Genomic DNA, 11,962 nt, shown 5'->3' with positions numbered 1-11,962 from the left:
TTCATACCGGTTCTAATTCCCTCCCCTTTTCCTGTTTTCTTTGGTTTTTTGTGATTAGTCATATCCCATTTTTCTTCCCTCTGATTCTCTATATTTTTGTCTTTTTGGGGTTCTGCACACTCGCTAGAAAATGCCAAAATTTGTATTGTTTGTCACGTTTTTCTGTTTTTATTTTCGCGGTTTCGGATAAATGACGTAAATTGATAAAATGATGATAATTTATTATTTAGTCGACAATGCATCAAAAAATCGTATAATATTTATAAATGAGTTACACAGAGCCGAAGTAACAATGTTTTGAGTTTGTCACTTCCTTTAATCAATAGCTGAAAGTGTAATTATTTCATTAAAACATCACATACCGAGATGCAATGAATCGTGGATATATTATTTCAATGAATAGCTATCCATTAATCATTTTCAGTTGACCTGAGACTGGGAAACAGTTGATGTATATGAAAAGAAATATGATTTTCCAGACGGTTTCTGCATGAACACAGAAAAATGTGGTGCAGCTCAACACAAAAAAACATTGGAAAACAGAACATTATAAAGAAAAAAATCACGGTTTCTAATATAATAGAAAAGGGAACTAGAGTCGTGTGTACATTCCGTGGTTACAATTAAATACGAGCAGAGATGATAGAATTATGCAAAGCATGGGTAAGAAAAAACCAAAGAAATTGTATAGTGTTGTTAAACGAAAAGAGAAATATCCACTAGATGAATTCCAATCATTATAAGTTCTCCATTTTTAATCACTTATCATGTTAATGAAACTGCAATATTGTTGTGGTTGTTTAGGGTAAATGATTTATTTGATAAATATCAATATTAACCTATTTTTCCACGAAAATTATTCGGTTATTGAATATCTTTATAACACAGCTGAAAAAAGAAAACTATTGAAACTCCATCAGTTGCAGTTTTCACTTTTACTTCGCAATATTCATACATAAGTTCTCCAGTTAAAAGGAACAGTTATGTCTTCAACATACATATTTCGTCAAGAAAGCGTTTATGGTATCAACTAATAATCATACATAGATGTGAATATCAAAAATGAGAAACGGGGAAAGTGTATTGATTCAACAATTACTATTGCTACGGGTACCACCTTCAACGGGATGATTTGGCATTTGTTGGTGAGTTATAATGTTTCAGCTAATTCTCATTTTTGAGTTTGAAGTGGGTTAAGAGATTATCGAGTTTCTGGGCTCACTTCAATCAGCTTTCAAATGAAGTCAATATGTAGTTTCATTGTTTTTTCTATATTGCCGCAACTGTTTCTGAAAAAGCCTAAAGCCTGAAAAGCCGTGTACAGTTTGCTTGAAATCTCGGGAAAAAAAAGTAATTCCGAGTTCCACAAAAAAGTTTAGAAAATCATTGTGAAACAGAAATCGCTGGAATTCAGAGTATGCATTTGGTGTCTCATCTCAATGACAGGAAAGTGTAAAATTCTTTAAATTCATCATTTGAAATTCATTGCATTAAAAGTTTTTTCTAAAAATCAAATAGATGTAATCAATCGTATGGAAAATAATAGAACAGACTTAGGAATCAACTGAAACAGTACATTGTAAGCTGGTCATTTGGGATGTTTGAAAATTAATTGTTTGTTTCCAAACGCATGTTTTTTGTTGGTCCAATCCAAATGGTTTTCAACTGACCAAACCTAAAGGTTCAGTTTTTAGCAAATTCTGTGAGACATGCTTGATCTTAACAAACCCGTTTCATATTTTTCAAAAACTAAATGCTTCTTTCAAGAAAACAATTCTCTCAACTTTTTATAAATTTTACACAAATTTATTTAAATAACACAAAAAAATAATAACCAGTGTATAGATCAAATTGTAGCAATCAGTGTTCATGTATAAACCGGATTCATACTTGTCGTCAAGTAGTAGGACCAATAGACCAGATTGAAGAGAGCGAACATCTGGAATTGAAGAAATTGTAGAAAAACGTACAAACAATAAAAAAACTAATTCGGATTCAAAAATATAAGCGGGCCGAAACATCATTTCTTGGTTTGTGAAGTGTAAAGAAATTTCTTTATAATTTCTCATTATTCTTAAGTCATAATGTGCCTGCTTTGAAAAAGTAGAAAAATTCTCTCACCGTTGGAAATAGCATACTGGCAACTCGATCTATCGATGCTCCGAGTTCACTTCCTTTTGCTCTTCGAGCACTCAATTCCACGAAACTTCTGAAAATAAACGCCTAGATTATCAATAGAGCGCATTTCCATACCTCCTAGATTCCAGATTAGGATGTCCCACCCCATTTGAATTCAAGTTCCCCACTGAACATCTTGCTTCTCGAAGTCGTTGGTCATGCATTTTATCGTTGTATGCCACAATGGCTAGTTCAATTAGAGAGAAGAAAATGAATCTGGAAAATAGGAAGGATGATTTTTTTTTCCAATTGAGCTTCTGTTTCGGGGATGAGACATTATTTTTGGATGTTCGGAAAAGTGATTGGTTCGATCAACAGGACTGATTTTTGTAAATAAAAATCAAAAAGATAGAACTCACCCGACACAACTGAACATCCAGATATCGATTGCTTTGACGTAGGAGGCCTGAAATGAGATGATTTAAGTTATGAATTCAAAAAAGTTTCAGTGGAAACTAAACTCAAGGCCTTATGGAACATAGTTTTCAATCAGGAAAAAAAGTGCGACGTTTGAGAAAGGATATCGTTTTGAAAGTCTTTTCCTCTTATGAAGTTCATGAATGTCGAGTTTAAACAATAGTAATTTTATGCGTATCCAGAAACTATTATTCTGAAACATTCACTTATTGAAATTTCTCAAAAATCAAAATGAATGCAGTTCTAAATAGAAATCAGTATGATGTAACCAATAGAAAGACAATCGAAACCTAGGGTAATGAAATTTTTGAAACAGGATGTTGTAGCGAATAATTAAAATTCCCCTGAAGTTATTTGTCACTTTGATATAGTAAGATTTTGGTACAAATTGATTGTTTTAGGCAGGACACATGGTGATTGCGGACTTGACATTTTCTCAAACTTTGACTTTAAAATTCCCTGTTCGCTCGAATACGCAATCTCATGAATATCACTTGTTTTTTGCTCAAATAGCTTTACTATTAAATTGACTTTTGTAACAAACAAAAAATCATGAATCTGAAACAGCAAGTTCTCACCTTAGGCAGTGACTTGACAATGTTACCAAACTGAAACGTTAATGCCATTAATGAAGAGACAGAAAGTGTGATTCTAGCAGGAAGTGCTTTCGTATCCATCCAGAAAGCAATCCATGATATGAATACAGATATGTAGGTGGGAAGATACATTTGAAGAATATAGAAACCGTAGAGACGTTCGAAGTGGATGGACACGGAGAGACGGTGCCACATTCCTGCGGTATAGGCCTGTAAGTTAGGGAAATAATTTGAGCCAGAAGCTGTATTATCACAGGAGTGTTCACTACCAGTTTCAATTGCTCGACATGAAACAGAATATTTTATACAGGTGATTCCTATTTCAAAACTCTATCTTCTCACCTCCGTGATACTTCCATACGTGATATTCGTCATTCGAAAGTCCGGTAGATTATAGTCACTTCTTACTGTAGACACCGGTGACCATTCCAACCATTGCAATTCCACGTCAGCAGCGTTATAGGAGTAACTCTCGAAAACCAAGGAACATCTGATACTATCCAACGGGAAGTTTCTCAAATTCATCTGACACGGTGCCTCGGATCGAATACGGTAGTTTAGCCAGATGGTCCCGTTGGGAAATATCATGAGGAGGATGTTGGGTTTAGGGGAATCGTGTACTTTCGTGGATTTCGAGTTGACGATACATACATTCGGGGACCACAGTTTTGGTTCCATATCGTGATCGAGGGACAAGTTTTTTCGGCATGGGTCGAGGTGGGAGAAAGCTAGTCTGGAAACAAGTATGGATGAATGAACAAAAAACAGTGAGAAGGAAATTTTCAAAAATCAAAAAAACAGAAAAAATTTCAGTTTCAGAAACTTGAGTTTCGATCTCAGAAATGTTTCATTCTGTTTTCTCGATCGTCAAGACGTGTCAAATTCCTCACCTCTTATCATTCCATATCGCACTTATCCAATAATCAATTGTGAAAGTCCCTGTAATCGCAGAAATGTCCGAAATATCCTGAATCGTTATCTCCACTTCGACCTTGACTGGTGCAGGTTCTGGTAGAGCATTTCTCGAATAATTTGTCATCAAAATCCTTGCCAGATCAGTTGCTTTCGCTCCGGAAGACGCCGAAACACCAATGTCATCGCATGTGAAATCTTCGATATGCTGGTAGGTCACATCTGGAAAATTTCAAGAAATTAAGTAACTATGAATCAAAAACAAAAAACAGGAGGCTGTGTATGTTGGAACAGGAAATTTTTTTAAATTAAAAGTAATTTCTACGGTTCAGGAAGGTTTTCATGATTTCTTAAAGGAAACACTTGCCATTCCTAACTTGTTGTATTTGAAAAACGACTTCAAAAATCAGTTTAAAGGTGGGACCGCTTACACTTTAATTGCATTGACCACGTTAAAATCGAAAAACTTACAATAAACAATTTTTCGATTGTTAACGAAAAAATTTCGTTATTTTAAGAAACGGCACAACATTTTGTTGTACTTTAAAAAGAAAATATTATTTGTTCTAAAGGAGTTGTATCACTTCATCAAGATTTATTATTAAACTGAAACAGTTGATTCCTTGAATAGAGTTACAATAAAACATTTGTTGGTGGCAGCGTTATAGCGATTTTGGATTTCTACTCTTTCAAAATGCGTATTTCAAAAGGTCTGCGAATTGGAAACAATGCATTAGTCAATAGTTTTATTTCTGAAAATCTGGTTGTTAAACTAAAAAATAAGTAAGTTTTTGTAGTAGTATTTGGAGAACTTACTTTTGAGCATTTAGTTAGAACTATTGAATTTCTATCTACGCGCTACCATTGCGCCAAGCAGTCATGTTTTTCACTAGTCGTATTGGCTGTGAAGAGAAAAGGAGGTGGCAGAAATAGATGGGCTAGGCGTAGTTTTGATAAGAAATTGAAAGTGCTCAAAAGTTATTTTTGTAAGAGTTTTTCAATTTATATTCCGTTTCAAAAAGTATGAATATTTGAAAGAAAATAACGTAGTTGATTGGTTTCACTCAGGCTGAAATACAAAAATATCAGAAACCTGTTAAAAAATGTCAAAAACCTTCCATTCCGTAATCAGAAAATTTTCAATGTAAAATCTTAGCGCACTGTTTCAATTAGTTCCCTTTAGATATAAACAATTTTTATCTCATTATTCAGCATTTGGTGGATTTTCTGTCAAACAACCAACCGTGTATCCTAGCCGACATGAGAATCGTTTCGATGAATAGCGCCTGAAAAAAAGAGAGATGTCTCAATTGTGACAATTGGATTTAGGGAAAGAAGGGATCACAAGTCAAAAAACAGAATTTTGAGGATTTTCTTTCAAGTAGAACTTTTTGTACGAAAGCTCTTGAATTTATACAAAAAATGTAAAAAGAACATATTGAAACAAAAAATAATACTGTTACTCAATATTATTTTTTATTTGGAATTTTCTGTCTACTACAATTTGATGTTATTATTTCCATAAATCTCCTACCTGGATGCTGTAGATCATCAGACTCGACGAAGCACAAAGTTCATAGATATTCCATACTTCCGCAATCCGTCTGAAGTCGTGTCACGTTGCAAAAAAATCTCCAAGAAATCTCCAAAAGAATGTTGCAAAACACAAAGTCGAATATCTTACAGAGAAAATTTTTTTCAAAAAAAGAAAAAAGAATATAACGTCAGAAGAAGGGAATATAAAGAGTCAAGTGTGAAGAAGTCAGGGGGCCCCCCGTTAAAATCGAGTTAAAATGGATAGAGTGAAATGTGGAGAGATTTGAAGAGAAGCGGGGAGATTTTGAAAAAGAAAAGGACCTCCCCCACACCACATCATCATGTTTTTGGACTGGGAGAAGAGGGGAAGGTTTGTCTTTTTGACCTATTTTGGAGAAGAATTTTAAGACGTTTTAGAAGAATGGTATTTAAACTGAATAACAATGTAAATGGAATTTTGAAAAGTTCAGGTAATTATCGAATTTTCGAAATAGTACAGTTTTATTATTGGAGTATACATATGCTAAAAATAGCTCAAAACGCTACAATTTCCGTTCCTTGACTTAAAAGAAGACTAGGTGGAAGAGTTTTTTCCACGCGACAGTGTAGTTTTCTCGAGTAAAACTTTTGCAATTCCTTGTTTCCTCATTTTTTTTAACAAACTGCGTGTTTTTTCAATTTATATCGACGAAAAAAGAGAGACCACGAAAATTTGTTGGAAAGTGAAAACGAGGAATTGAACAGAAAATCTGAAATAAAAAATATGACTTCAGTCCTCCTTTAAAATTAAATTCTATAGCTTGTTTTTCACTTCATCGGGATTAGAAAATGATTTTAGGAAACAATTGAAGCAAGGACTACGAAACGGAAAAACATCTCCTGCCAGTTCCAATTGACATACTGTTTCACTAATGACTGATAATGGTCAGACTAATGGGTTTCAACATTCGGATGTCAATGGAAGAGTTTCAATTCATCCAAGTCTCACCTATCAGCATATCAAAGATATCGCATAAAGCTACAGATTTGGCAAGAATTCTAATGACAAACTATCCAAAAACAAGCAAAATCAAACTATCAAAATTAAACAGGTAACTTGAAACAGAGACAAGTTTTTACCATTTATCTCCTTCGTTTTTTTGTATTAGGCTGAGTCATAAGTTTCTTTCTTTTTTGAGATGATTTTTGACACGCAATTTCTTGAAAGCTAATAACTCACATAATGAGAAATATAATTGGTCAGCACATATAACTCATTGTAATTCTACCTGTGACTTGACGTCCGCCATCTGCTTAATCTCAGCCGTAGACAAGTCAAAACACTTGACGAACCCTTTTTTGGTACAATTTTTCGACTCCATTTTTTTCCTATAAAATTTTGGCGAGAATGTGTGAGTCATTCGGAATTGAAACAAGCAAGAACAATTATGTATAAAAAATTAATAAAGATATTTGAACTAAGCAACGATGGTTTAATGCGGGTCTTTGAAGAAAGGTGACCATAAGCAATTTAGAGAGGTGCGAGTATTTTCGATTTTTCTTTAACGCTAGATAAGGAAATTAGTGGAAATGTTTATTATTGAACAGAGTAGACATTGATGTTTCTAAATTTACTTTGTTTTGGATATTCACACCATTTCTCTTTTTTCGCAAGAAGCCAGAAGTTAACATCATCAAATTCACGTGATTTTTGAGTTTGATGAAGTCTACTGCTCGTAATTTTGAATTAATCCACTAGATCTTTTGCACAATTTTAGAACAATGTATCTACTGTTGATTACTTGTAACAGAATATTTCAGACTTGTTCGTGATCGTTGAAAAAAGATCCAGACTTCACTCAGGTCTACTTCACTAATATTCTCAAAGGTGTGAAAATCTTAACAATCACATCAACCACGTTTTATCACTTATTCGAATGACTTTGGTATACAGTTTTTTGTTGCATAACTTGCTTATGTTACTGTCTAACTTCTACAAATAGTTTGATATAAATGCTCTCTCCAATATTTTAGTAATCGACTTAAACCCAGGAGAACATTGTTTTCTCATACCTGTCGGTCATCTAATCTTAAATTCTTTATCTTGGAGAGTTTTATCCAAAACTATATTGTTATATCAAGACAAAGTCTATCTTTATAAATACCACTCGTTTCCTTATGAAAATTTCAGAATTTTGATATAAATCCGACTAGAATCAAAAATCTTTTCAAAATAGGAATTTGATTAGAGACAGAAAAAAACTGTCGTTTTCACGAGTGGACAGCCTGTGCACTAACTTGAAACATTTTTTGTTAGCCACTGAAAAGGTCATTATAATGAAAAAAAGTTTGGGTCGATAAACAATCACAGTACTTAGAAACTGGGAGTCAAAGTTCAACCCCAAAAAAAGAAAGAAACTTATGACTCAACCTAATAACTAAAAAAGTAGTTTTTTGAAATACCAACAGTTTCAAAAAAGTTATTAGACGGGATCCGATATTATATGCCAATCAGTCTCATCGATGCCCAACCATGAGTTCTGCTCTTCTAGAGAAACGAATCCACAAATTTACAGACAAATTGATATTTCTTAATGTTTCCGGCATTCTTTATTGTAACAACGAAAAAGTTATATCAACAATCCCAAGATAAAGAGAAATAAAAAGCGTAAACTTATTTCATCATTTCGACCTTCCGTTTGATTCCGTTTGAAACGTTTTCCCTTCAGCCGGTATTCCTTTTCATAACCAACGGAAACATAGAAAAACATGACTCTTTCAAATTTTCATATTGTTTGAAACGGAATATAAATTGAAAAATTCCTACTAAAATAACTTTTGAGCGGTTTCAATTTTTTATCAAAACGACGCCTAGCCCATCTATTTCTGCCACCTCCTTTTCTCTTGACAGCCACTACGACCAGTGAGAAACATGACTGCTTCACAGGTAGTTGGCGTGCGGACCGCATGCGGATTCAGTCCCATTTTCCGTCCACATAGAGTCCGCAGCGGAAATTTGGTCCGCTGCGGACTGTATATGGACGCGGTGTGGACTTGGGGAAAAGAGAGGGAAGTGGGCGGCAGGCGTCCGCGCGCGGACTCAGCGTGGACTGTATATGGATTGGCGAAATCGTCCATATGGACTGGCCGTGGCTGTCCATTGGAAAAGCTCTTCCAGAGCTGTCGGACTCCTTTCGGAGTATATTAATTTGTTTGATCCTGGTAATTTATTCTGTTTTTTGTTACAAAATTGGAAAGATTCTGAAATGCCTTCGTCTATTTTCAAAGATCATTCGAATAGGAAAAGAGTTCATGATGATAAAGGCAAGTCTCCACGTCATAGGATTATGAAGAATCCGATAGAGCTTGCAGATATTATGCATCCTAGGGTAGAAGAAAGAGAATCACTGCCACGTCCGAGACGTGATAGTGAAAGTTTCTTATCAACAAATGAAGAGGTCAATGACTCTAACCTTACATTGGATTTTGGAGAGCTGGAAGTTGATCATGATTGTGAAGGAAATGGTTCGAATGCATTGATTTCAGGTAGAAGAGGCTTTCAGGAATTTAGAAAGAGAAACAAGGAAGATTTGTAGATTTAACGACGGATTTGATAGCGTGTCCTGACCGAGTACTTCAATTTCTTGCATCTGCGTGTTTGGAAAGATTATCCGAGAACGGTTAATAATGTTGATTTATGATAGTTCAAATAGTTTTGGTGATAATTCAGGATTTGAAAGATTCCTATCGGCACACGACGAGGATTTTGCTATTTCAGTCAGAAAAATCTGGGATCACAAAAAGAACAAATGCAGTATCTCCTACTACTGTAATAAGTGTGGTTCAAATGGAAAAGACAACGTGAAATGGTATGAATTTATGGAATTTTATAATTTTTAGTTAATCTATTCAGCTGCAATGAACTTCCGGCCAAATTTGTTAGAAATGGAATAATGGGTCAATTACACCAGCTAATGTCTGCCTATTTAAATAAAATCATTTCGATTAGAAAAGAGTTGAAAGAAGGAAAACAACAGACTCACAACCTGGCTTCTCAGTTTTTTTCTCCCCTGAGAGATTTAGAAGAGAATGAGTACGAACTTCGATTATCTGGAATCTTGTCAATTGATGGAGTAGCTGTTCCGGGAACACAGAAGTGAGTAGTACAAGATTTTATGCAAACCGTGAGGTATTTGTAGGAAACTGTGGCCTATTTCTTTAATGCTGGTAGATCTACCAACAAACGATATGCAGAAGAGCAGTAATGTGATGTTAGAAGGAATCATTGAGAGTAGCAGCAACCCATCCACGACCCTATGGAATGCTGTGTTGCCCATCATTATGACCGATTGTGAGAGTAGAGAAGGAACTGTGGGAAAATACAAATACAAACTTCACATTGCTACTGTTTGTGCAGATCAACCGGTAATGTGGGTGAAACAAATTTTGATGAGTGAAAATGTTCAGGCGAAAAGAAGTTTGTTCGGGATGAGAGCTCATCATGGATCATCGTCTTGTTTCTACTGTCTTTCTCCTGGCACATTCTATAAAATGGAAGGAGAAAGTACATTATTCTCAGAAAAGAATCCAAGGGAAAGAGACCTGATTTTTCAGAACGAGTGGAAAAAAGACCTGGAAATCTCACCGTCATGGATTCGGAACACGGTGTGAATGGATTCGGAACTGTTCCTGCTCTTATCATTTCATATGTAAAACCTTATGAAACGCCAATTGATTTGTTGCACAATCTAGGAGAAGGAATCTGTGAACACATCACAAAAGGTAACTAAACCAAACGATTTGGAACATGTATTGTTTCAGAACTATTCTCGAAAGTGAACAAGATCATTCCGAAGTCCGATTTGTTCGTTTGTAACAGCGATGATCTTCAGAATGCGTTGGATTCTGTCACTCTGCCAACCAGTTTCAGTGATATCAGTAACTGTCGGAATGGAACAGATAAAATATCAGTAAGGATTCTGAATTTATGTTCTGTAGGTAAAGGAATCTTCAGTTTTTTCGACTCAGCATCGCATTGTCAGCTATTCATGGTGATTTTCTCAAGGCAGAAGCAAGATTTGCCATTGTTGCGCTATCCATGATTGCCAATAAAATGTTCACGACAGGGATGGGACCTCCGCTGTTTGATGAGCAGATGTGTGCTGCGGCACGGTGGTTTCTGAAGGAAGCTAGCAACGAGTATTTGAATTGCAAAACTCATGTGGGTTAGAAAAAAGCAAGCGATTCCTACAGTAAACTGTTCAGGAATTACTCTTCCATTTGCCTGACGTGATTCACACATTCGGAAACGTCGGTCCACTTGGTACCTTTGCATTTGAGAGTTCATATCAATTTGCATTAATGGGATATAGCTCCAGATTGACAAGAAACTTTCCGGAAACGGTCTGCTCGAGGTCAGCAGTTTTTATATTTTATTCGTGCCTATTCTAACTTATTTAGAGTACTTATTCACAACTCCATCAGACGTGAAGTCTCTCGACGTTCTACCCACAACCCTAGTTCGAGTTTCAAGAAGTTTCTGTCCTTTACCAAAGGACTTTCCCCTCAACAAGTATCCTGCAAGATCGTCATCTCTTCCCAAATGGAACCTGAAGATAAACCATTTTCTGAAGGACGTATATTGTATGGGTCTCTTTCCTTGCCTTGTGGAAGACTTATTTCTGAATATCACGATCGAAACACTACGGATGACGTGTTTTACGCGGTGAAGGAGAATGGGCAGCTGGAGTGCCACAGATTTGTCGCTGCTACGATGGAGTTGGGGGAAATTCAGTTGATAACCGAGCCGTTTTCGGAAATTGATGATGTCAATCAGTTTTCCTCCCTTTCTAAAGCTCTCCAAGAACTGGATGGAACACACTTTTATTACGGACAGGAAGTTATCCGAATGTTGAAAGAATACGAAGGAGTAAAATACTGTCGATTGTCGGGAAAAAGGGTCGTTGTACCTTTGAAATCAGTGATTTCTATCGGAAGTTACATAGATTGTGGTGATGGATTATGTGTTCTAGCAGTGAACGGCACTATGATTCACAATTGAATTAATTTCAATTTCTTTTTGTCCTTTTTCTTTCACTTCTTTCCGCTCCAATCTATTTATTCCTATTTAAATGTTTCCGTTTCCCTCCAATTTCAATGTGGCCGTCATTGATATTCTAGGCCGTGTACTACTCTCGGACGACTTTTTTTCTTCGCTCTTTTCAGGGCGCCGGCGACCCCGTATTGTTTGTTGCTTTATCAAAAAATTTTTTTTTAATCCTCTTAATCTTAATTGTTTACTGAATGTTTCAAATGAATTTATTTTTCCAGAAAAACGGGTAAAT

At 35.6% G+C, this 11,962-nt stretch overlaps 1 protein-coding gene across 1 annotated transcript; it reads right to left on the bottom strand.

Annotated features, from left to right (window-relative positions):
* Nucleotides 1-1,867: 1,867 nt before the first annotated feature.
* Nucleotides 1,868-4,929, bottom strand: GCK72_012670 (uncharacterized protein; the record flags this gene model as incomplete). Its single annotated transcript, XM_053729302.1, has 8 exons — nt 1,868-1,939; nt 2,122-2,209; nt 2,254-2,394; nt 2,538-2,584; nt 3,174-3,401; nt 3,534-3,924; nt 4,082-4,325; nt 4,920-4,929. The coding sequence occupies 8 exons, from the start codon at nt 4,927-4,929 to the stop codon at nt 1,868-1,870; spliced, it is 1,221 nt and encodes a 406-aa protein (XP_053584074.1).
* Nucleotides 4,930-11,962: the final 7,033 nt, after the last annotated feature.

The sequence above is a fragment of the Caenorhabditis remanei genome, chromosome IV (genome assembly GCF_010183535.1).
Source record: "Caenorhabditis remanei strain PX506 chromosome IV, whole genome shotgun sequence".
NCBI classification, from domain to species: domain Eukaryota; kingdom Metazoa; phylum Nematoda; class Chromadorea; order Rhabditida; family Rhabditidae; genus Caenorhabditis; species Caenorhabditis remanei.
This window is presented reverse-complemented; position numbering and strand designations above follow the sequence as displayed.